Source organism: Archocentrus centrarchus, chromosome 16 (genome assembly GCF_007364275.1).
Source record: "Archocentrus centrarchus isolate MPI-CPG fArcCen1 chromosome 16, fArcCen1, whole genome shotgun sequence".
Classification (NCBI taxonomy): Eukaryota; Metazoa; Chordata; class Actinopteri; order Cichliformes; family Cichlidae; genus Archocentrus; species Archocentrus centrarchus.
The window spans coordinates 22,345,162-22,371,780 of record NC_044361.1 but is presented as its reverse complement, the minus strand read 5'-3'; the positions used below and the strand labels follow the sequence as shown (position 1 = coordinate 22,371,780).

General features: G+C 40.5%; 1 protein-coding gene across 3 annotated transcripts; it reads left to right on the top strand.

Annotated features, from left to right (window-relative positions):
- Window positions 1-1,747: 1,747 nt before the first annotated feature.
- On the top strand, window positions 1,748-26,155 carry setd2 (SET domain containing 2, histone lysine methyltransferase). 3 transcript variants are annotated; one of them, XM_030749434.1, is made up of 22 exons: window positions 1,748-2,140; window positions 3,554-3,675; window positions 9,161-9,182; window positions 9,314-13,282; window positions 13,393-13,523; window positions 13,708-13,836; window positions 14,116-14,239; window positions 14,340-14,417; window positions 14,515-14,612; window positions 14,781-14,913; window positions 15,687-15,821; window positions 15,916-16,044; window positions 16,136-17,209; window positions 17,337-17,385; window positions 17,461-17,716; window positions 17,834-18,566; window positions 20,787-20,909; window positions 21,490-21,626; window positions 21,745-21,856; window positions 23,433-23,507; window positions 23,633-23,734; window positions 24,304-26,155. In XM_030749434.1, exons 2-22 carry the CDS (start codon window positions 3,647-3,649, stop codon window positions 24,463-24,465), a joined length of 7,800 nt encoding a protein of 2,599 aa, XP_030605294.1. In that variant the 5' UTR covers window positions 1,748-2,140; window positions 3,554-3,646; the 3' UTR covers window positions 24,466-26,155. The 3 variants fall into 3 exon arrangements, with proteins under 3 accessions (XP_030605294.1, XP_030605293.1, XP_030605295.1); XM_030749435.1 differs by lacking the exon at window positions 1,748-2,140 and adding an exon at window positions 4,412-4,452; XM_030749433.1 differs by lacking the exon at window positions 3,554-3,675.
- The last annotated feature ends 464 nt before the right edge of the window (window positions 26,156-26,619 follow it).

Here is a 26,619-nt window from a genome sequence, read left to right as displayed (position 1 = left end):
TACTGCTACTGCTTTGGAGCTGATAACACCAACAGACTGAATAAACTGACTGAGAAAACTACCTCTGTGATTGACTGCAAGTGGACAGTTTTCAAGCTGTGGTGCTGAGAGGGTCACTGAACAAATGTATGCATACAATAACTGTTATCCACAACCCTCTGCACCACTTACTGGACAGGCAGCAGAACACTTTCTCAGCTCCACTGCCACAAGGACATATGTGGGAAATCTTTCATGCAACATGCTCTCACGCTCGATAATACAGTATATCTGTCTGGCAGAGAATCAGCCGCCAGATATCAACATCATCATCCTTATTAATTTCAACTGATGCTGTAAGAATTTCCAAAATATGGAATAAATGAAGTATTTCTCATATCATTACATTAGTACAGTTCAAACTGCTTCACAGATCACTGGCAGCCTGAAAAGAGACAACAAAAAGTAATAAAACAAAGCAAAGAATACGCAATAATAAGCAAGTTCAAATAAATGAAAAGGGAAAAACCATAAAAGAAGTAGATTCATCCTCAAAACAGGCTATAATAAGAGTATGAAACTGAGAATAAATTGAAAATAGATCTTCTTTTGGCTGCTCTCTTCAGGGTCACCACAGTGGATCGTCTACTTCCACCTCTCCCTATCCCTAGCATCCTCCTCTGTCTCACCAACACTCTGCATGTCCTCCTTCACTACATCCACGAAAACTCCTCTGTGGTCTTCTCCTTTTCCTCCTGACTGGCAGCTCCATATTTAATATCCTTTGTCCAGTATAGCCATTGTCTTTTTTCTGCACATGTCCAAACCACCTCAGCTTTGGCTCTTCAACTTTTTCTCCAAACCTCTCAACCGGAGCTGTCCCTCTGATGTATTCATTTTTAATCCCATCCATCCTGGTCACTCCTAATGAAAATCTTGGCATCTTCAGCTCTGCCACCTGCAGCTCGGCCTCCCATCTTTTTTGTCAGAGCCACCATCTCCAAACCATACATCATAGCAGGTCTCACTACAATCTTCTAAACCTTCCCTTACACTCTTGCTGCTAGCTTTCAGTCACAAACCACCCCTGACATTCGTCTCCACCCGCTTCACCCTGCCTGCACTCTCCACCTCTTTTGTGCATCATCCTGCTTTGGATGGTTGACCCCAGGTATTTAAACTCTTCTACCTTCACTGTCTCTACTCCTTGCAACTTTACCTTTACAAACAGAAAATAGATGAAATAATAAAAGAGGTAAAAATCTATTAATTAAATATCTACATACATGATATAAAAGATAAAGTAAGTTTTTACAGTAAAAAACATTTACTATGAAATAAAGTAGAAGCTAATCAAAGACACAGTGACACACACTTGTGTTGACATCTTGATCTCAAAAATCTCAAGAATGGCTCTTCGTTGTTGTATTAACACATTTTATCCAAATGAAAGACATTTCCTGTATATTTTCATTTAAAGTTTAAGTTATTTTTTAATTTTTGCTTTCTTTTTAGTTTAACTGTAATTATTTCTGACATCTCCCTTTTTTGGGGTTCAGCATGAAATATGTTTCTCAAAACAGTAAGATTTTTATTATTGAGATTTTATCTCAATCTTAATCACTATTTCATACTTTCTAACAAGGTCGATATATATATATATTTTTAAATATCTTTATTTACTTTTCGGTGTTATGTGGTACACTGTTTGAGCCGCAGTGCGCTCCGGGGTTCGCGCCAGCTGTGCGCCCACATCATGTGATGCTGAACACAGGAGCTTCAGACCGAGAGGCACTCCGATTAGTTGCTGAGACGAACAAAAAGTGTTCTAAATAGATGCTCAAAACATTTCGGGAGGGGATCAGAGTATCAGCCGTGTAATTTAAACGTTTCCCAAGGCTCGACATTCGTGATCATTTGCGTTATAGATCTCCTCCACAACTCTTCTCCAACTATGTGAGCGCATGCTAGCTCGGTCGCACCACCATTCACCCATGCTGAAGCTAGGGCGCAGCAGTAGCGGAGCCACTGAACCGACGACCATTTCCGACAGCTCCGTATGGATTTAACGTCGGTATAGGTTGCTGCCTGATGTTTTAGAAAGCCGATCACTGGTGATTTCGAAGATGGGGGAACCTTGTGACCTTAAACACTTCGTAAAGTGAGTACCCTGTGAGCCGGTCGTGTTTGGTTAGCGGGACGTTATTTCTGGCGAAACCACCTCACTACAAAACAAAACATTAGCTAACATGCTAGCAAAGCCGGGTCACAGACTCCACTATGGGGTCCATTGTATCCTAAAATGAAAATGTGTGTCAAATCTTCCCTTCTTTTTTGTAAAACAACTAGAAAGGTAAGGCGTTCACACTTTCGAGAAAGCTCCAATTATTTTTCAGTTAACACACCGGGTAGGGGTCAAAGTAGAACAAGTTTACGACAGCCACGTTAGCCTACAGTTCGAGGCTTAGCTAACATAGCTAGTGTTAGCCACTTGATGCTAGCCCATGTCCTCGGCTAGCCCTTTACAGAAACAAACGTGATTGTTTACCTCCCACCAGGCAGCCGAAAACACACTGAAAGTCATATTTGTAACATGTCAAAGTACACAATTGTTATCTAGTCGATAGTAATAGCGTACGTTACACACAAGGAATAGACGAGCTAATTCTGTTATTAAAGATGGCCCATGAAAGCTCTCTTTGCTAGCATAAGCAAGCTAGCCGAGTTGCTATAGTCTGAATAAAGTTAAGGTCACCGTCTAATAACTAATATATGACGTGTTTTCTGCCTTTTCAATACTGGTGTAGTATAAGTAATTTTGACGGAAATATTAGATAATTTGCTTTATAGCAACCATTTAGCTAATTCTCGAAGTGGCTGTCTTTTAAAAGGCCATGTTTTGAAGCATACACTCACTGCACAGGCCATGCCTTTAATGTAGCTACTTAGTTTTCATCCAAAGTTACGTTTTGTCTCATTAAAATGTCGATGTGGTCACATTCACATAAGTCGTCGTTCAGCAAACAGCATTTTGTTTTATGTAGTCCACATGTTTGTTCTTGCCATGTCCAGTAATCAGCTGCATCTTCTATGCTCGCCCTGCATTCATCCATGTTTTTCCATTTATCTTCGACCATGAAACTGCTGTTAATAAACAATGGGCAAGTGTAACCTCCTATATGTTTGTCACCCAAAGCGATAACAGCGGAAATTTACAGCCAAATGCACTTAAAATTGGGGGGGGGGGGGGGGGGGGGGGGGGGGTCCATGTCTAATGGGAGGAAGAAGAGGTACTGCCACATTGCAAAGATAGGTAACAGAAATCTAAGGAAGGGGCGTCTGCAGAAGTCGTTACTGTGCAACGGTTGAATGCATGTGACACAATGTGCTTTCTGACATTGTGTGCTGAATATATAATGTATGCTGGGTGACCCGGACAAACTGAAAAGTTATTAGTAGGAACTTTACTCAGATTTTAATGGTGTCAAAAGTGTGCAAGTTCCTGACTGATCAGCTGAAAGTTGTTATGGATACAGAGAGACTTAGTTCATTGCTTTGTCTTTCTTTTTGTCAGGTGTGGCGTCACTTTGGAGGGCTCATTTCTCTGATTTGGATTATTCTTGGCCAGCAGCGCCTTCAGGCCTACTAATCCTAGACGAGTTTCTCTATGGACACTCTGCACAAGTCAGAGATCAGGTATTAGACAGCAGAAACTGTAGAATGGTTACCCAGTTGTCATATGTTTATGATTACAGTTTGGCACTCTACTTTTAAAACGTGTTGACTTCTACCTCGTCCTATCCATAGCCATGTTATTATTCATACAAAGAACAATAACATGTTTTTTTGGGGTTTTTTTTGACAATTCAAGCACTAAAGTGTTCTGCAACAAAAACCGTTCTGGACTTTTTGATCTGGACAACTGACAATATGGTGTCTTTACATTCTTTCATCTGTTTATTTATTAATTGTTGGTCATTGTCTAGATTGTGGGTTTTTGTGCAGTTCCTATAGTTATTATAGTTTGTTAGTGCTTGTGGTAGTAATACAGGATAGTAAAGGCAGAAAAAAAATCAAGCAAGTCATATATTGAACAAACTGAAAAAAAAATGTTATATAAAGATGCATTTCTTTTAGCAAAAACAATTTTTAAACATTTTTATAGTTTTATTTATTAGCTTGTAAAATGCTAATAAACTATAATGATTGTAAACTACAATTAGAAACAAAAGTCTCACTTTGTGACTCTAAGATGTTGTGAGGATGCAATGGAATGCTGTTTGCAAAGGGATAGATATTGACTGAAACTCATGTTATAATCCATTATTTTTTATTGATTGCCCTTATTAATTCCAGATTCAATTTTTGCAGGGAAAAAAGTTGGCCTACTCATGTTTTTAGCATCAGAGTAACTGATCTATTATCTTTTCAGTGCAAAGACAGAGTAGAAAAAATGGCTTGGATTTGACTGAGGTGAGCAAAAATTCCACTGTTATTATAGTTTGAAATCATTGTCTTGTGATGGGCAGCTGTAAGGAAAACATGCCAGCACTAATTCATGAAAATGATTGGCTTAGAAGCACTTAATCGAGGCACTTTGGAAGCAGTTCTTAACAGGAATCAGTTGTTAATTCCCATTCTTCCATGTCAGAGTTCTTTCTTTATTGCTGAATGTCCCTGTGCATGTGTCTCATATTGAAGGTCACAGACAAAAAGAAAAAAAAATGAAATCCTAAAGGAATAGATGACCCAATTTTTTTCCCCATCACTCATATCAAACTTAGCCTAAGGAAAACAAGCACATTTTATTAGAGCAAAAAGAAAGAAAGAAAATGTCACTTACTGACAGTCTTTTTACATATTGAACGCTTACATTTCTTTGCTTTTGCTGTTGTTTGGGAACACCAGTTACTAGTCTCAGTAACTGGTGTTCCCAAACAACACCAGTTACTAGTCTCAGTAATAAATGTAAACCTCTATAACAGCAGCACAGAGATTAAAAAAAATACCCCTGGTGTGCCAGTCTCCTTGTTCTGTAGTGTGTGACTATATCTACATCTACACCAGCAAGCCAATGCTCTGACATAGTAAGCTGTTAATATTTCACTGACACAAAAATTATGCCTGTGTAGGTTCTCAGTCATCCAGGTCATGGTAATCTCAAGAACTTAAAAAACAAAAAATAAACCAAAAACAAGGTGACCGGGCTTTAAGTTTTTGGAGATGTTTCACGTGACATACAAGAGGCTTCTTCAGTTCTAAAACCAAAAGGTGGCGTCCCAGCTGTTTAAACCCTAGTGGGGGTTGTCTCCTTTGGAGGTGGTTGTTGACCCACTATTAATGTCACATGAACCAAGGTGTGAAAAACCTTGGAATGTACCCATGCAAATATAGGAGATGATTTACTGCTTTATGCAGATAAGCTGCTGAAGATGCAATAGCTATATGTATTTCATTAACATATATGACCCAATCTGGCAAAAGGAGTTGGCTAGTTTTCACTTTCACTGTCACTGTGTTATGTGAGTTGGAGCTCTGTTTATTTAAATTCGGGGTTAGAAGTAAATATGAATCAGTTTATTAGAACATAATCATCTCAGAACAAGTGTAAAAGTATTTGAACTCATGGTCATTCCACGATTATCTCACCAACTCAGATTTTTTTTCAGTGTTCTATTGAAAGCATGATGAAACAAACTAATTTCTGCTAGAAAATCTTACTTGCACTACCTCATAGTAGAAGGGGTGAAATCTGAAGGTTTTGTCCTTCAGTATAGTTTAGCACAGAATGAACTGAGTAAAGGGCCTATTATACCTGCTGTTACATCCCACGTGAACGGTGGCACACACCAAAAATGATGTCACATCCCCTAATGCAAGCTGTGCTTTGGTGTAACTTTGGTTGGTCGTACACCTCTCAGTTTTTATAACTTTGCACAGGTGGTGGTGGCCGGATCATGTTGTGTTCTACTGCCATTCCAATAATATATCAGTGCAGGAGCTCAGAGATTTGAAAAGATGAGACTTTCTGGAGAAAGCTTTGGGGGAAAAAACCTCAGCAATCACTTTCTTTCCTGTTTTGTCATCTCCTATATCAGTGTCAATGTGTAAATTTTTTTTTTTCTGAGTGGCAGCAGTTATCGTTCATTAGAGTATTGCAGTGAATCTTTTGTGCCCTCAGTGCTAGTGTAAATGGTGATAGGGCTGTGGTGACATCACATTTGGCTTGCGACAAAATCAGTGGGGCCTAAAGATGGATGTGGGTCAACCCACGAGGCCGGCACAGCTAGACATAATCTGAACTGCATATGTTTAAAAAAGCACACATTTCTGTCAGCCTAAACTACAGCCTGTACAGTAGGGCTGCAACAATTCATTGACGTAATCGATGACGTCGACTACAAAAATTAGTCGACGTGGAATTTTTATCGTCGAAGTGTCATATTTTAAAACCTATCTATCCATTTTCTTCCGTTTATCATGGGATTTTCTAACTACAATATGCTACAGGAAGATGTGGGGGCAGTTTTGCCTCCATTGTCTGCCAGTAACAACAATACCAACGAAGAAGAACGTAACATGAACGACATAATGGTGGAACAGAGAGGAGGGTGGAGAAAATGAAAGAAAGTAGAGACAGACTGTCAAAGGTGTGGGAGCGTTTCACAGAAAACAAAAATAAAGCTGAATGCAGACTGTGCAAAGCAGAGCTTTCCTTCCACGGCAGCATCACTGCAGTGCTGAGTGTTTAAAACGCCGGCACCCTGGAGCTGTGACGTCACCTCTTGATGGGTACATTTTGTAGAGTTAGTGTGTTGTAGATACCTGTTAATGTTTGTACAGTAATGTTTATATTAGTTTAGCTGTCAGAAACAAGGGCTCATAGATGATGTCTGCTAAGTGGCACCATTTCAGTTATGTTAGCTAACAAGTGACGGACAATAGGAGCAGCTACATTGTCTCCTGTTTTTTTTTTAACACATAAATATTGGTGTTCATTCTGAATAGTAAACCTCTTCATGAACTGAATCATCTTCAAGCTTTCAGTTGTTTTGCATGAAAAAATCTTTTTGATTTAATTTGAAGCTTTATTTGAACTTTTGAACAGAGGACATTTTTATTTATTTGCACATATTTTCATTTAGAAATAAAAATTGCATTCATTTTAATATGCATTATTTGACATTTATTGTGATGGTCACATTAATGTTAAAAATACATTTGATTAGTTTCAAACTTGTATTTTTATGGGTCATTTTAATTGTGATAAGAGACAACAAGGTGATGTTAACAGATCGGCAGGCTTGAACAGGTTAGGTAAGATTGAAATAATCATTGACTAATTGATAAAATAATTGACAGATTATTTGACTACCAAAATAATCTTTAGTTGTAGCTCTACTGTACATTGAATTCTAGATATATTTTTTATCGTTTGGTCTTCACTGAAATATTCACTGATTTCCCTCCAAGTATTTCAGCTCTAAGAATCTGTTGGAACCATAGTGGTTATTTTTGGAGGGATGGTGTCATGTGAAAAGTGAATCACCCCCATCTCACTTTTGAAAGTTCAAAGATTGTTAAACTTTTCCTGTATTTATGTTTGACAGAAATGGTTTTCTGACTTAAGCAGGCAATGTAAATAACTAAGACCTTTAACATTTATATTGGACGCTAGAGTCAGCTCTTACTGTGAAAGTAATCTCATTGAACATGCTTTTTTGTTAGCAAAATAGTTTTTCTCTACTTAGTAGCTCATTGTCTTGTTCTTAGTGACAGGCCCTAAGGCTGAATGTCTGTTCTGTTTATCCTGTTGTAGTTTGCATGCTCATACCATATTTGCATGGGCACATTCCAAGTATGTCACATTCTTATACACCAAAATCATGCTTTCTAGGAATATGGAATTTACAGGACTTGATATAGACATAGTACATATACCCATCCCCCATTAGTACATATTACCCCCCCCCCCCCCCCCCCCCCCCCCCCCCTTTAGATATGTGATCTCTATAGGGCAGTCAACCTCACAGCCGCAACACTTCCATTCATTTACCTACCAGTCAAATCCATTGCTGCCTAACACTGCCTATCTGCCACTAGTAGACTAAATAATATGATCACATGGCTGCCCTGAGTCGTAATCTGTTCTAGAGGTTTTCTTGATTGTTCCTCCTATTTCCTGTCTACTGTTTTTAAAATTGTTGATATGACGCTTTATTTAAAGTGATCGAAATCAGAAGTATGATTACACATGGCATAAAATTCCCTTTGAACTTCAAATATTGGGAAATGAGTTAAAAATAACAGGTAGTTGAAAGTACACTGCTCAAAAAATTAAAGGTACACTTTTTATTCAGAGTACAGCATCAAGTTAATTGCACCTCTGGGATATTGATCTGGTCAGTATAGAGGGTTGTTAATCAGTTTCAGCTGCTTTTGTGTTCTTGAAATTAACAACAACCCCCATAAAACAGGAATGAAGGCCAATGACATTTTTTCCCCTTCTCATGTTTTCTGACTCTTTTTTTTCACTAGTTGTGCATTTCGCTAGGGTCAGTGTCACTACGGGTATCATGAGGTGATCCCTGGACCCTACAGAGGTTGCACAGGTACATCCCCCAGTACACTATGGTCATCTGATTAGGAGCATGCCCCAACGTTGTCAGGCATGCATACAAGCACATGGGGGCCATACAAACTATTTTGAGTTGCTGCCATGAACTTTTGGCAAACTGGACAAGCCTGCTGCATAATTTTTTCACTTTGATTTTTTGAGTGTCTTTGAATTCAGCCCTCTGTAGGTTGATAATTTTCATTTCCATCAAACGATATGGTATCCTTTCATTCCCAATACATTGCTCAGTCCATACATATCCAGCATGATTTTTTTTTTTCCCCACTGAGATTTGATGTGTTTTCAAAGTGTTTGTTTAATTTTTTTGAGCAGTGTATATACTCTCAGACTGTTTCAGATTGGACAACAGTTGTTTTGAAGTAATTTGTCATTAGCACAGAGAACATGTTCAGGTAAATGTGGTTACTTTGAGAATTTTGGCATCCTGGCCATCTTAAAGTTTTTCGTTGTGTTTTTTCTGTATGTTAAGATGCGTGACTTATATAAATTAATTTCTGACTTTCTTCTTTCTTATTTTCCCATGGTGCTCTTATGTAAATCCAGAGAGGAAGGGAGTGGTGCATCGGTAAGTTAACTAAATATAGCTAATGAGTATAAATATTTGTCTATTGAGAATTTTAGCAGCCTTCGTTATTATACTGGCGTATTAAAAAAAATGAGGCGGCATGTTTATATGTGGTTTCTCTTGCATTGTAGGTAAAGGTGGAGGGCCTATCTAAAGCAGCTCTACTCAAAAGCCTGTCTCCCAGAGTGATGCTATCCAACCACCTTTTGCCTAAAGGGACCAAGATGAAGGTCAACCTAGAAGATCAGGGTCGTCAGAAAGTGTCCTTCAGCTTCTCACAGACAAAGAAGCCACTCCAAAGTCCGTTCTTCGTCCCTCTCAGTCCTGATAAGTCTGATCCGCATTCTGCCTTGTCACAGTCAACCTCAGACAAAGCAGGAAAGGGTACAGACAGCAAAACTGAGCAAAGGCAGACACCCTTGTTGCCAGCCTCAAAAGCAGAGACACCTCCTCAGACGCCAATCCCCACTACTAAAATGAAAATGATGCATTTCAAGAAGCAAATTCTTAATGATTCTGTGACTGAAGAAAAACCGTCTGTTACACCAGAAGAGCCGCACACCACTGAATCTCAGAATGAATTCCCAGTACCCCAGAATCTCATCAGTGTCTGCCCCTCTGAAAGTGCTCACACTGAAACCTCTGAGACGAGGGACACCTCAAGCCTCAAGAAACCAGCTGCTTCCTCAGGAAAAGATGGGGAGACGTTCAGCAGTACTGAGCAGGATGATAAGATACACAAAAGGAAAACCAGGTCACAGTCAGATTGTGCTCCTCCTGGCTCAGAATCTGATGGGGATTCAGCCCAGATGTCTTCCAGCCACAAATCAGTTGATTCCAAAAGTAAAGCGCATTCTGATAGCAGAAGCAAAGATGTAAGAAAGTCTTCCTCTGGTTCACATGCAGAGGAAAGGGAAAAAAGTTTTTCAAAGCGCTCAGAGAACTATGAAAGGTCTTCTAGTTACTCTAAATCAGACCGTGATTCCAGGCACACCTCCTCACGCTCATCCCGATCAGAGAAGGATCGCAGAAGGTCTAGGTCTAGATCACGGTCTAGATCAAGAGGTTCTCGAACAAGTTCATCCCACTCCAGATCAGACAGAACTAGAAGTGATAGAGGATCACGCTCTGAAAGGTCCTACTATCATGAATCAGACCGGCGATCGCACAGGAGTTCTCCACGCAGAGACAGAAGACGTTCTCGGTCTCGGACTGACAGAACCCGGGATAGTTCTGACTCTGAAGATGACCATAGAAAAACCAGGTCAAGGACAAATGACACCAGTAGGTCATCCAACCACTCAAGTTCACATAAGGAGTCAAAATCGTGTTCTTACTCAAAATCTGAAAAATCCTCAAAATCTGTAGATTCTCCTCACTCTTCTGAGTTGGATAAAAGAACACAATCCTCAAAGTCCGAAAGGAATTCAAAGCGGTTATCAGACTCTGATACCCTACGCAAGGGTTCTCCTGATCTGGACTCCAGTTATCGTAAATCTAGCACCCATCACAAGTCAGAGGCCAACAATAAATCCTCATCTTCCAGTAGTCATACACACTCTCAAACATATGAAAAACGTCAGAAAAGCAGCCCCAGTGACTCTGAAGCGGACCACAAGGGAAAGTTACAGTCATCCTACAAAAGCTCCAGCTCCTTAGAGAACTGCAAAAACTCCCAAAAGAAAAGCAGTAGGGCTGAATCAAAACAGATCCCCTCTAGATCTTCTGTGAAATTGACTGGGCAAGAAAGACAATCAGATGATTTATTTCATAGTCCCGGGAAAGCACTATCTTGTGCAGCCACAACAGAATCGTGCTCTCCGAGTTCAAAACAAAAATCTGACTCCCAACCAGTTCGAAATGAACATGGCAATACAGATGATAGGGAGATGAGGTCTTGTGCTGGTAAGAGTTCGGAAGAAGTGTCGCTTAAAACAGATTTAACGTCAGGTCTTGAAACAGAAAATGAAATTGCCTCTGATGTCACCTCAGGTGAGAGCCTAAAGCATGTAAATGCCACCCTGGAAAATGTGTCTAATATGAAGGATAGCCTTTCCTCTAATAATCCAACACATGTGAACTCAAATGCATCTGTCGTAAATTTATGCAGTAGTAATGACAGTACAACGTGCAATAAGGACAAGAACATTTTTGACTGTTCACCTGGGCCAAAGTCCCTACTTGATTCAGTGGATAAAGCTGTCACACATGATGTCCAGCAAAACACTAAACCAGAAAATGTTGAGCTGGATAACGCTAAGATGGTCACTAAGGAGTCTGACACAAATGTGCCACTCAAATCTGATTCATCTTGTCTTCAGTCTGAGAATTGTCTAGAACAGGTACCTACCGATGCTGTTAAAAAGGGCAGCTGCAGTACCCGAAAGTCGCGGTGGGATATTGTTGGGCAAGATTCCTCAGAAAGTGATAATTCACAGAGAACTGTTTGTACAGAGAGTAAGCCTACTATTAAAAAGGTGATCTCTGTCAAAAAAATTGAATTTTCTAAAGATAATAGTCAACAAGACTGTGATATTAAAGATGATATTCAGCAGGAAGCTGAAACACATTCCAAACTGGTAAAGCAGACAGAGATCTCAAAGCAGGAAATCCCATCAGACAACACATTCGTGACCTTTAATTACAAAGACCAAAGTGAGCCTTCACAAGCCAGCACCAGCAACGACCACTGTGACTCAGAACTGTCTGCTTCTCAAAAATCAAACACAGATCAGTCTCTACACATAAATGATGAGCCACAGATCAACTCGCCCACAACGTCACAGAGCTCGAATAATGAAAATTCCGAAAACAAATCCAAGGACAGCGCTTGCAAGAGCAAATTGAGTAAGAGAATGTCACCCAGTCAGGATGCATCAGGACAGAGTGAGGCCAGTGATAGTGATAACTCAGAGTATGACTCTGATTGTGACGAGGCTATAAAACAGTTGCACTCTGTAGTAGTGGTGCCAAAGAATTCTTGTCTAATAGTGAATACAGAGGAGAGGGGACCTGCGAGTATTTCAGAACAGCAGAATGCTCCCACAGCAGCTGACAAAAATATCAGTGATACCCCAATTCAAGTCAGCCCACAGCAAAGACAACCCACAACAAAGGCCAGTATAAGCGATTCACTCAGTAGCCGTGTGTTGTGTCAGTCCCAGAGCAATATGATTGATAGCACCAGTCACTCAGAGGGTTCCACCTCCATTAGTGCTCAGTCTTACACAGCTGGTCATACTAGTGCCCATGGAAGTCCCACAGATTCCACCCACATACATGACGATTCCAAACAGTGTGAGCAAGGGCACAAACAACATGATATAAGGAGCAGAGGAGATCGGATGCACGCTTGTTACCAACAAGATGATTTCTCCAGTGCTGACAATATTAATGAAAAGAATGGATTCAGCCTGGGGTGGGATTTTTCACAACCAGAACAGCCTAGTAGTACGTACCAGCAGCCTGATAGCAGCCATGGGCCACAGTTAAACACTAAACTGTCAGGAACCTTTTCCAAGGGGCAAGAACAAGAACACAGACAAAGTGTTGCCTCCTGCACCGACCAGTCACAAAACATGCAGACTAGCAGAAAACTCTACCTCCATGCGAGTGTAAATGATCACGATCTTTCAGGTGAAATCCATCCTGACTCCCTCACTAATGACCACGACGACTACAGTGGGGATAAATCAAGTTTTAGCAAAACAGCTGTTGAGTGCAGTGGGCCTAACACTCAAGGGTCATCATGCTTTGTGCAAGGTCATGAAATAAGCAGCAATAGCAGGGGCTCCACTGTACCTGATCCCTCTAGAGAAGACAGTTTTAAGCCACACAGAGGAAGGGGCCCTCCCAAGAAAAGGCGTCCAGAGATAGAGTCTGATTCAGACAATGAGGCAGAGGCTGGTCCTGCAGCTAAAAGGGAGCGGCAAGGAGATACTGAAGTCGCTAAGGAAACTCTTGTAAAATCTGTAATGGACCGTCCGTCACTCACTCTGCAGGATTTTACAGATCCTAATAGATGGAAAGAGTTGGCCAAGTCTAAAAAGATGCCCCCTTACTTTGACTTGATTGAGGAGAACATGTACCTAACAGAGAGGTAAGACGTCCACTCAGATTGACAGAGCATCCAAATTTATGCAAAGAATAACTTACTAGCAAAGCATTTTCAGACTTGATCTTTGAAAGTTTTTAAATTTAATTTGCAGGAAAAAAAAGTAAATCTCACCGAGACATCAAACGAATGCAGTGCGAGTGCCCAGTGCTACCCAGAGAGGACCGGGCAAGGGGAGTACTAGCATGTGGGGATGACTGTTTAAACCGGCTGCTGATGATCGAGTGGTAAGTAGATTATTGTCGCACAGCTTTCATATTATTAAATAGTTCATAGGTTTCCTTAATTAAAAACTTGGATATCCATAGTATTAAAAGGATTGCACAACTATTCTGTTCTTGTACCACTATTCTAATTATTTACATCTTTTTTGTAACATCTTTTCTCCTCTTGATCTTTTTTTCTTCATAGTTCATCACGGTGCCTGAATGGAGCCTACTGTTCAAATCGCCGCTTTCAGATGAAACAGCACGCAGACTTTGAAGTGATCCTCACAGAAGACAAGGGCTGGGGTCTACGAGCAGCTAAAGACTTGGCTCCGTAAGATACTTATCGGTTTTTAATATAACATTGTAAAATTATTTTTAGGAAATAACATTCAATAGTTAACAAAACTGCAATGTATTATGAGGCTTTTTATTTCATTGCATAATTCTGTGTATAATAAGGGAGCAAAATTTAAGGTTTAGACAATGCTTCCTAAGACATTTTAAGATATTAGCAGTGGGAAAAGTTTTTGTACTGTTGCAGTATAAGTTGTCAGTGTTTTGGGTGGAAAGAAAAAAGGCATGATACATGTCAAACTGTTTATTATCTTAGAAACACCTTTGTACTGGAATACTGCGGTGAGGTTTTGGACCACAAAGAGTTCAAAACAAGGGTGAAAGAGTATGCTCGCAATAAGAACATCCACTACTATTTCATGTCTCTGAAGAATAATGAGGTAAATGATGATTTGACACATTAAATAATATCTGTAAACTGTTTTAATGGTTATTTGCGGTGGCTGAGGGAAATACTTAAAGCTGTATTGTTTCTCCTAGATTATTGATGCAACGCTGAAGGGTAATTGCTCTCGGTTCATGAACCACAGCTGTGAGCCCAACTGTGAAACCCAAAAGGTATGATGGCAAAAGAAGGCTCTTCAGTATATTCTTTTAGTTTGTACAGCTGTCTTACTTGTTTGTTTTTTTTTGTTGTTGTTTTAAATTGTTTCAGTGGACAGTCAATGGCCAGCTTCGAGTTGGGTTCTTCACCACCAAGGCCGTCACTGCAGCAACTGAGCTAACATTTGACTACCAGTTTCAGAGATATGGGTACTGTTTCTCTTCAGTTATTATGTGTAGTCTATATTTGTTGCATGCATTAGACATGTAATATATCAATAGATGTGCTCAAGTATGCTGAAAAAGAATGGTTGGTTAATCTTTTTATTTAATGGTTTAACTGTAATAATTTAATCTCTGTTTAATCTCGCCCTCCAGGAAAGAAGCACAGAAATGCTTCTGTGGCGCACCCAGCTGCAGAGGCTTCCTGGGTGGAGAGAACAGAGTTAGTGTTCGAGCAGCTGGAGGGAAGATGAAGAAAGACCGCAGTCGAAAGAGTGCTCTCACAACGGTCAGTTCTTCTAGTAATATTTAAAAGTAATTTCTTGACCAAAAAAACTGCACAGCTCTGCAATTAAGTATAATCAGCTTTATCAGGTCTGTATGGAGGCCAGCTAAATGTTTCCAACACTTTAGTGGCTGGTACACAGCTAAAGCAAACAGAACAACAAAGAGAGGGAATTTAAAGATTTACAGATTTGTGTAAGCTGAGTGATTTGCTAGATCTGTTAGTCTGTGTACTAGTGGTTATTAATTCTCTTTTATATAATTGATAATCATGTATATAAACATGTTAAAAATTATTTATGTCCAAAATAACAGAAGCTGTAAACTCATTAACTGTACACAATAAATAAACGCCAAAAATTCTGATCAGTTTATTTTCTGTTATTGATTATAATAAGTAATTGCTTCAACAATTCATTGAAAATGTGCTAGTCATGTTCCAGAACGCCAAGATAATTGATTCCTTGGTATTTAATGCTTCATTAACAGGCTAATTGTAGTGGCCTTTGAAGTCAAAGGGTGGGGTAGTCACGACAGTAAATTTATAACACAGCCTGTATTACACTGCCAGTACATGTTTCTTAAAGTAGATGTTTGTTTGAAGTCCAGTATTTTTATTTTTGGATTCTGAACATTGGTGCAGACACTCAGTTCGTCTTCTAACATAACTGTTTAGCTGAAACTTGGGCCACATTTAATATGAGCAGCCACCATTGTAGCTATATACTGTATATATTGTGCTTTTGAAAGGTTTATTTTTATCTTGTCCTTTCACAGGTTGATGAAGAGCTGGAGGCATTACTGGAGAATGGAGAAGGCCTATATGATGAGAAACAGGTCGTGTCTCTCTGCAGACTAATGGTCCGAGTGGAAACCATGGAACAGAAACTCATCTGTCTGAAGCTCATACAGGTATAAACAGAATTGCCAAAATCTTGTTTATATTGTTGGTTTTGTTATTGTCATGTTTTTTTGGATTATAATGTGATGTGTTTGTTTTGCACAGAATACACAAAATCCATCATGCCTGAAGCAGTTCTTAGACCATCATGGATTGTCTTTGCTGTGGATTTTTATGGTAGAGCTTTCTGAAGCAAAAGGCAACAGTGCCAATAACTTTAAACTGCAATTACAGGTGAGCTATGTCATAATGTTATCATATCTCATTGTATGGTCTGTATACAGCCACTTGCTGTTTGAGCACTGATAGTCTATCTTGTTTGTAGATTATGAAGACCCTCAGTGTGCTGCCCATCTCAACTAAGAACATGTTGGAAGAGAGCAGAGTCCTGACCTTCATTCAGCGGTGGGCTCAGACAAAAACTCTTCCTCAGCATGCTGAGATGGATGGTTACTCCAGTGAGAACACCTCCCGTGCCCAAACTCCCCTTAACACTCCTGATGGTTCATCCGCTAAAATGGGACCAGAACTAGAAGGTGATGCGTCCAAGCCTGCTGTATACCGACGCCTTAAAATCATCAGCGAAAACAGTCTGGACAGCGCTCTTTCTGATGCTAGCAAGGCATCTGATGGGAAGGAGGAAGAGGAGGAGGAGGATGATGAGGAAGAAGATGAAAACTCGCATGCAGGGCTTCCTGATGGAAAAGAGTTGAAGGCAGACCCACTGGGGGATGCTGCAGATCCAAACACAGATTCAGCGGAAGAGCTGGTAAAAGAAGTCATAGGAGAGAAACAAGAAGAGGCAGTGATGACTTCAAGCAGTGAACATCAACCTCAAGCTGAGGAGGTGAAAGAAAAATCTGAATTGGTTGTGGAAGAGAAGGACACGGATATGAAAGAAGACAGAAGCGAGAGTATGGCAGATGAGCTGGATCCACCAATAGAGTCGATTGAAACACACGAGTGTGGTGAGATGCAGGACAGCCAGTCAGTGACAGAAAATGCTGAATTAGAAGAAAGCCAGCCCACTGTTAAAGTCCATGAGCCAGAGGCTCAATCCAGTCAAGCAGGTGTCTCTGATCTTCCACCTGCGCAGCCTTCAGAGAATATGGAATCTCAGGCAGAGGCACAAGAGGCTAAGAAAACACCGCCTAACAGTGAGCCACCCAGTGGTGAATCAACTGCTGATGCTCCACCTGGCTCTGAGGCCCCAGAGGCCACAATTCCCTCTGAGGTCACTGCAACCCCTGTGGATCCATCAGTGATAGGAACTCCTTCTCAAGATGAAGAGGAAGGCGTCTCAGATGTGGAGAGCGAGAAGAGTCAGGAACCCCAACTCAGTGTTTTGGACATTAGTGGCATGGCTGCAAGACTTCTAGAAAGCTGGAAGGATCTAAAGGTAGATTCATAAATCGTCACCATCAAAGACAAACATTGACAAATATGCATCGAAATGTATATTACCCAAATGTTTGCAATGTGCTCACCATTGTGTTCTAAAGTCAGAGTTGCTCTGGTCTTTTCAGGAGGTCTACAGGATACCAAAGAAGAGTCAAGTGGATAAAGAAGGAAGAGGTAAGGTTATTCCAGAGTTTATTTTTGCCTTTAAAATGTTTTGTATAATTTTAACTAATTAAATTTTTCTGGCAGATCGCAGCCGAGATCGAGATATGGCTTTCACACCACGTGCTGCGTCAGGCAGCCGAGAACGTGAAAGGGAGCGAGAGAAGGAGAGGGAACGGGACAGAGACAGAGATTATGACAGAGACAGGGATCGAGATTGGGACAGAGACAGGGACCGTGATCGAGGCTCTGACAAAACTCCACGTAGCTCTGAGCGACGGAGGAGACGCTCCCCATCTCCACCTTCATCCTACGAGAGGAGCAGCCGACGCACTGAGGAACGGTAGGAATTCATGTGATTTGTGGATTGTGTACTCCAAGCATACTGTTGACTTTTCCCCAACTCTATTCTAGTGAATTTTTGGTACTCAAGTGTGCTCATCTTCTCTGAATTTCTAAGGTTTGACCCATCTAACAGCAACAAGACACCAAGAGGAGTTGCTGGCAAAGAGCGCAACAAACTGTCTACAGAGGAGCGCAGGAAGCTGTTTGAACAGGAAGTTGCTCAGCGGGAAGCCCAGAAGCAGCAACTTCAACAGCAGCAGCAGCAGCAACAGCTTCAAACTATGGCTTATGAGCCTGCTCTAGCCTATGCTTCCAGCCCTGGCTTCATCACATACCCACCTGGATATCCCATACAGACTTTTGTGGATCCTTCCAACCCCAATGCAGGAAAAGTACTTCTCCCAACCCCTTCAGTGGAGCCGACCCTCAGCTATGAACAGACTCCGCCTCAGCGGCTCGTCTCAGACCTGGGACTGCCCTCTCCATCTTCCACTCCCCAGACCACCCCAGTTTCCAGTCTCTCTCAGCATGTCACCACCAACAACCTTGCCACTGGCAACCCCCAGCAGTATGCCCAGCCAACTGTAGCAACCCAGGATGCAGGTGTAGCAGTCCTGTCTGTACCAGCACAGTCTGCCCCTCAGGTACAGGGGCAACAGAGCTACACCACTCTCTGGGACCCTACCACTCAGCAGGCAGTGACTGTACAGACACAGCCTACACAGCAGTATGCCACAGCCCCGGGACAGGGTCAAACTCAGACGGCGATCTATTACCAGGGCCAGCCTTGCCAAACCATCTACAGTATCCCCACTCCCTACCCCCAGGCCAACACACCAGTCATACAGGTAAACTCTTCTTGCTCTGGTTATAGATTTGCTCATTGCAACCGTAAAAGGCATAGAGTATCTAGATCTATCATATCTAGTATTTATCATAGAGTTGTTGGACCCTTTGAAAACGCACACACACAGACACACACACACACACACACATATATATATATATATATAAAATTTGAGAAATGGTGGTTTTCCTGACCAATCTTTTAAGTAAGAATAATAATTCAGGATATCTTCAGTTACATTTGAGATATCTTGAAAGGAATTTTGAATCGTTAAAATGTAACTGAAGATATCTTAAATCATTATTCTTGCTAGTAAGAATGTAAATGCAGATATATTAAATTACCATTCTGGATAGTCAAAATGTAGTTTTGTCTAGTCAAAATGCATTTTTAGATATCTAAAATGTAATTACAGATAGTCAGACAAACGGATTTTATGTTAAAATGGCCTGCCACTGAAACACATATTTCAGATATCTACAATTAAATTATGACTAATCATAAAGTAAATTCAAGATGCCTCACTTTTTGTGTCATTCAAGATATCTTGATATTCTTACAATTTTGTCCAGAATGGCCAGCACCATTGCAGCCACCTTAAATTCTACACTACGGGCAATTGTTTGGACAGCTCAGTACAGCACAAGGGGGTTTACACGCAATCTCTTAATTCAGATATCTAAAAATGTAATTATGACTAGTCATAATTACGTCTGAGATATCTTGAATTGTAAATACTGATGTGTGACCCGTCAAATGACGAATCCGGTGACGTCATTTGAGATATCTTGAAAGGAATTTTGACTTGTCAAAATGTAATTGTAATAATTCTGGATAGTCAAAGTGTAGTTTTAGATATCTTAAATGTAATTACGGATAGTCAGACAAACGGATTTTATGGTAAAACAGCCTGCCAAATGCCATAGTGTTTCAGATATAGTAATTCATTGTAGATATGAATTGAAGCCTCCATTCAACTCAATGGTAAATCTGACGTCATTTCTACTAGTCAGAATGTAATTAGAGATATCTTAATTTACTAATACGTCATAAATGAATTTCAGATTATTATATATGGAATGTAAGTGTGGTGAATTGGATTTTATGTTAAAACGGCCTGCCATAAACGCCGGCACCCTGAAGCTGTGACGTCCGCTCTGGATGGGTACGTTAGTGCGTCGCAGATACCTGTTAATGTTTGTACAGTAATGTTTCTGTTAGTTTACCTGTTGGAAACAAGCTCTCGTGGATGATGTTTGTTTAGCGCCACCATTTCAGTTATGTTAGCTATCGAGGGAAGGACAATAGGAGCAGCTACATTGGCTACTATTTTTTTCTCACATTAATATTAGAGTTCATTCTGAATAGTAAACCTCTGTATGAACTGAATCATTTGTAAACTTTTCAGCTTTTTTGGACGGAAAAAACTTGATTTGATTTAATTTAATTTGAAGCCTTATTTGCACTTTTGGACAGAGACCATTTTTTTTTATTTGCACATTATATTTTCATTTAAAAATAGAAATTGCATTCACTTTAATATGCATTGTTTAATGTTAAAATACACTGGATTAGTTTCAAACTCGTATTTTTATGGGTCATTTTAATTGTGATAAGAGACAACAAGGTGATGTTAACAGGTGGGCAGGCTTGAACAGGTGAGGTAAGATTGAAATAATCTTTGACTAATTGATTAAAAAAACTGACATATTATTCGACTACCAATATAATCTTTAGTTGCAGCCCTAGTTACAACCCAATGCAGCACATACTTTTACACTGTTCAAAAAACATTAGAAGAACACTTTGAAAACACGTCAGATCTCAGTGGGGAAAAAGTCATGCTGGCTATCTAGACTGATATGGGCTGGGTAATGTGTTAGGAATGAAAGGTGCCTCACCATTTAATGGAAATGAAAATTAGTGACTTACAGAGGTGTAGCTGTACCTGTAAAGCCATTCCTGTTTTGGTTGTTGTCTCATTGGTGCCCCTCTAGTGCACCTGTTGTTAATTTCATTAATACCAAAGCAGCTGAAACTGACTAACAACCCCCTCTGCTACTTAACTGACCAGCTCAGTATTCCAGAAGTTTAAGCGACTTGATGCTATACTCTGATTAAAAAGTGTTCCTTTAATTTTTTTGTGCAGTATAATTAATAAAGTTCTTAAATTTTATAGGACTTATGTGATTGTACTGATTGTACTCTGTTATTTTTGAAGGCGTACACTGAGCCCACAGCCAGCTACCTACATGGCCAGCCGGTATATCCTGGTCAGCAGGGAGTGGTGGTGCAGCAGGGAGGCACGGTCACCACCATTGTCACATCTCAAACTGTGCAGCAGGTGCTAATATATATTTACCTGTTGAGGCAATACATAAAACAGAGGGATGACACACTGCTGTAAACAAATAGATTTTAGTTAACTGGGGAACAGGAGGATTGCCTAACATTTTTATGCAGTCTTGTGTATTATTTTAATTCTTTTTTTACAGGAAGTGGGCATATTTAAATATTCACTGTTTTGAAGGGTTTTTATGAGACAGTTTAATTCTGTTGTTTTGAGCAACCCTCTGTGTTATTGTGGCCACATGGGGGTAGTATAGATCTGAATTATGCATCTGTTAAAAGCTCCATTAGTCCAAAGTGCCTTTTAAGATGAGACAGAGGACAGCTAAATGGGTCCCATTTGATTATAAGAATGCAAATATGTATGACTTTAATGTACAGTTGTTATAGTGATTAATTTATGTTGTTACACAATGGCTGTATAAATCACAAAATAGTAGATGTCATTTTATTTATTTACTCTTTTTAAATGGAAGGGTGCCAGTAATTGTGGCTGCCTTTTTAAGCACTGTAAAGTGAAGCTATATGTATATACTTTATGCTCATACTTATTTTAAAATTATTTTCTCCTCCAGGAAATGATTGTACCCAACAGTGTGATAGACCTGCCTCCACCCTCTCCCCCTAAACCCAAAACTATTGTCCTACCTCCTAACTGGAAAGTGGCTCGGGACCCTGAAGGCAAAATCTACTACTACCATGTTGTTACAAGGTTGGTGTAGCTGTGTGTAGTCTTTTTTTTTTTTTTTTTTGTGTGTGTGTGTGTGTGTGTGTGTGTGCCTTGAGAAGGTCCCCACATGCATCATGCAAATTGTGTTATTTTACTTTAGGCAAACACAATGGGATCCACCAACCTGGGAAGGAAGTAGTGATAACACTAGTGTGGACCATGAATCAGAGATGGACCTGGGAACACCCACCTATGATGAAAATCCTTCGAAAGTAAGCTTTTAGCATGGATCACTCTTCACTGGCTTATGAAACATTAAAAAAAAATAGCTGTTGTCCTCTAATTTGGGGTGGGTGGACAGAAACAGTGGGGTTTATTAACAGATGCCACAGAGTGGAAAGGAAACTCTGCATTCCTTCATTTGACAATGAGAGAGAATCCACTTCACTTTTTCGTTAGTTTCCCAGAAGATTTGCGCTTGGATGCAAAACATGATTATAGTGTTTGTTCCTTGAGGTAATTGAAGATGCTGCACCAGTGATTGCTTTCAGCTGTTTCTCAACTAGGAAAAAAAAAAACAGCCCTCTGCACAACACCATGATCAGGCGAGTCATATAAACTTGGCGATGACTACGCCTCACAAAATGGCCGCATCAGAATCTACACGGAGGCAGAAGTTTGAAGAGTGTGTCCGTACACCCCGCCCCCTGCTCAGCTGTCTGTCCTTTAGCCTTGAAGCTAAAGGACAGACAGACAGAGGAGGGGATGGCTAAGCTCGTCTTGTCTCTTCTGCCTCCTTTGTCTCCCCCCCCTTATTTTTTTATTCTGTCTTTAAGGATAATGGAAACCATGTGGAAGATCTAGCCTTCATTTATTTGCAGTTTCTGGTTTTATAGTTTAACTCCACAACTGTGTCTGTGTCTCTTTGAAAAAGACTTACAGTCACAGGCATGCAACCCACAGCAAAGGTAGACGTGGGAGTCCATGGAAGTTTATTTATAAACTTATGTCATCTTAGCTGGTGACAGCACAGAGGCATGTACCATCATCCAGGAGGTCACAAATCTTAATGTTGTCAGTGAACAGCACCCCAGAAATGAGACCACCCATCATCTGAGCAACCTCAAAGTCGTGAGATAAAACAGCTGTTGAGGAAAAGCAAAGAGAAAACACACTGACACGCGTACAGAGATTCCTCGATTTAGCTGTTACATCTTCATGAATAATTTAGGCATCAAGGCTGAGATAAAACATCCATGTTTTTCATTAAATGTTTCATTAAACCAGGAACCACTGCATGGATATGAACTATGTGCTAATATGACTTTCAACAGTGGTGGTGCCCACCTCCAGGGCTCAAAACTGTGACACATGCTCTGTACTTGGAAAGCGTTCAGTTTCACTGTCTGGATTCCTGCTCATGGCACTGTGTGTGTGTGTGTGTGTGTGTTTGTGAGAGAGAGAGATTGTGTGAGTGCGAATCCTTTGTGCTTGTTCTTGATACTCGCCACTTTTTAGTGGGTGTAGGCAGTTAACTTCTGCCTGTTTGGCTTTGATATTGAAGGCTGGGGCCAGAGACGAAGCAACACCCTGGCAGGATGTCCCTGGTTTTTGTGAAGTAACTAGTGAACATGTGCTGTGTGACTGCCCACTGACTTCACTAGCTGCTGTTGCAGCTAGTAGCTATATTTAATTGAGCGAGTGCAGGGTTGGGTTTGCAGTGTAGAAAATAAATTTGCAATGTTGTATACTAATTCTGGTTTGCAGTATTTCAAAGTTATATTAGTTGACACCCAAGCCTATCGATGAATTGTTTCTCTTATGGTGTCGTTGTTGTTGCTGTTGCAGTTTTCCACAAAGACAGCTGAAGCAGACACTTCCAGTGAACTGGCTAAAAAAAGTAAAGAGACATTTCGCAAAGAGGTGAGCAGAGTGTCTGCAAACAGCATTAAGAGCAATGTTTTCAACTCCAGCTTTTTGAATTTTGTCAGTATCTTCGCTTTTACCTGCATGACCTTAACTTGACCTTTTGCCTGTTTGTTAATCAGATGTCGCAGTTCATAGTGCAATGCCTGAATCCTTATCGGAAGCCAGACTGCAAATCTGGACGCATCAGCAACACAGAAGATTTCAAACACCTGGCTAGGAAGGTAAGATTGAACAATATAATGTTGATGCGTGGATTTAGTTTTCCCTGAATCACAGCACAGTGAAAGAGTGTTCTTTAGCTTTTAATTTAGACAGGAAGTTTTCAAATTTTCCCCCAAACCATAACAAAATAATTGAACTCCGATTTCTGTCTCCAGCCAAATGTCTTTTGTATTCTGCCTCTAGAACAAAAGTTGTACATGCTAGCTATTATCACTCTCTCTTTTGTTTAGCACAGCCCCTCCTAAAAAGCTGTTTTCAACCAGCATTTCTTCAAAGAGCAATTTTTTTTTGTCCCCCATCATGATTCTCAGTAGGCCCATGAATTGTGAGGAGTGGTTTGCACTGAGTGCCACTCGGACATACCAGGACTCTGAGAACATGGGCACAGTAAACAGAAAGACGACTTGGGCTTTATTCTTTTAAAGACTGCTGCATTGTATTCTCTCAAATTATAAGGGGCAAAGTCACTAAAGGAGTTTAGCCACTCCACCGCAACTTCAATATCAGTTTATTGTTGTCTGAGGGCAAGAAAAATGCCCAACTCTTTAACTTCTGCTCTGTTTTCTAGCTAACTCACGGCGTTATGAATAAGGAGTTGAAAGCTTGCAAGAATCCTGAGGACCTCGAGTGCAATGAAAATGTGAAGCACAAGACCAAGGAATACATCAAAAAGTACATGCTGAGATTCGGCTCCGTGTACCGACCCAAGGAAGACACAGAGGTGTATTGAACCGTTCAGGCCACAGATGTTACACTTTGTCTGCGCTAACACAGGAGAAGCACAGATTTGCCTTTCCATTCACTCCCACATGTATGAACTGTCCAGCCTGAACAGTGAAGTAGTTTCTTTATTTCTATTTATGTCTATGAATTGCACTGCTGAAGTTCTCCGGGCCCTGCAGATCGCGCAGGAGCCCCATTCTACAGACTGTGGGAGACTTGAGAGTTGCTGAACAACCCAAGACTCCAGGTGCAGTGTTTTCAAAGGATTACACTGAGGGGTGCTACAGAGACTGTTTTCACTGACTGTTTTATTTTTAACAATTTGTTTTTTGTTTTTTTTTCATTTGTGGCTCTTAAAAGATGATCACCTCAATTCCAATTTTTAAACTGTTCTATCCCCAAATGAGGATCGTGCACAGGAATCAGCTTTGGTATCACATTTATCAAAGTTCTGTTACTTTCCACTGTTAAAAAGGATCAGTGACCGAATGGTCAAGTCCTCCCTCTCTCCCCAGCATCCTTTTTCCATCCCTGTACACGCTTCAACCCCCTGCCACTGACCATATCTGGTGCTGCTTTTAACTGGGCTGTGGAGGTCCAAGCTTCCACTCCTCAAACCCTGCCTTCTTAACCACAAGACTTGGGAGCCTATGTTGTTTTATGAATGCATGATGTAACCTGAGGTCAGAGTGGTCCTTATGGAAATCCCGACATTTTCCATGTCTCCTACTTCAATTAATCTTCCCTCACGGGGATGAGCTTTTGCTCACAATATACTGAGGGATCAATCAGTGGCAATCAGGCTGACAAAAAGGGGTTATTGATCAGTCTTTTCTTGAATTTTATCAATTAATGTGTAATAGTGGAAGCAGGGTTTGATTGCTATGTTTGACATGCTGTTTAGCTGTGTACCACCCCATCCCATTTCTTATCCGGCCCCGCTCCCAACTTGTTTTGCCTGATTTCCCCTTCCTGCAGGAATGATTCTGAGAATGAAGGTTGTAGCGTTGCAGTTTTAACCATTTCTAAACATCCTGTGTGTTCAGTCTTTTTTTTTTTTTTTACCAGAGTTAATCCTAGCAGACAGTTGAGACACTTTGGTCGACAAACTGTCGCTCTTTAATTTCTGAGATTTTTACAGTTGGCACTAAAAAGTTGTTTCTTTAGCATTAGGTCACCAATTTTGCATCCCATAAAATTGCATTAAACAAGTCCGACATATGTACATTGCTTTATATGTGAATATACTGAATAATAGTTTTTGGAATGCTTAATTTAGCAGACACTTTGTAAATGGATTATCATTTGGTGATTGAAAATGTAAATAATATGTAAAATTACCAAAGCTGTACACAGGAGAAGTAGGGTGATGGAGCACAGTGAGCCCATCCATCCTCACCAGCTTATTCCTCCTGATGCAGTTCCCATATCAGTCAGTCAAACTTAGGACCCCGCTGACTCACAGCCAACTTATTTTATTTCAGTGGCCTGGGAGATGTTCATGTGTTTTGTTTTGTTTTTTTCTGTGTTTTTTGTTTTTTGGGTTTTTTTGGGGGGTTGTTATTGTTGGTGGTGTTTTTTTATTATTTTTCTATGTACAAATTAAATTTCACCCAACTGTAAGTATTGTGTAAGCACATTGTCATACCGAGTGTAAAAACATTTTAAAGATAATAAACCTTTTTTTGTAAAATGAATTAGGTTCATTTGAGCATCAATTAAATAGATCAGAATATCTCTAAGCAAACGTGACTGCCTTGTGCTTATTGATTAACAGCTTAGTGCACACCCAATCCCATTTTTAGATCTGCTCCCGCCTCTAATAAAGGGTGCATATGGTATGAATGCCACTATGGCACTTTCGCATAGCGCTGAGCCAGATGTTCGGCCCCACTAAAAGGAAACAAAGTGATGGACTGCCTTCATTAGAGACATTCAGTGCGCTCTAAATATGGAGACCTGTGAGGAGTAGAGTGGCGCTGCTGCGCTTCCCCTCTCTCTTCTGTGTCCCAACCCCCCCTTTCCAGTATATGCACATTCCGCAGCCTCATGCCTGTGTGCTCCAGACCGCAGTTAAGCAGTCCCTTCTGGAGTGTGTGATGGCATGTAATGCTGCTCTAGGCGATGCACGATGCCTGCTCCCACTTAGAACTGAAGGCAA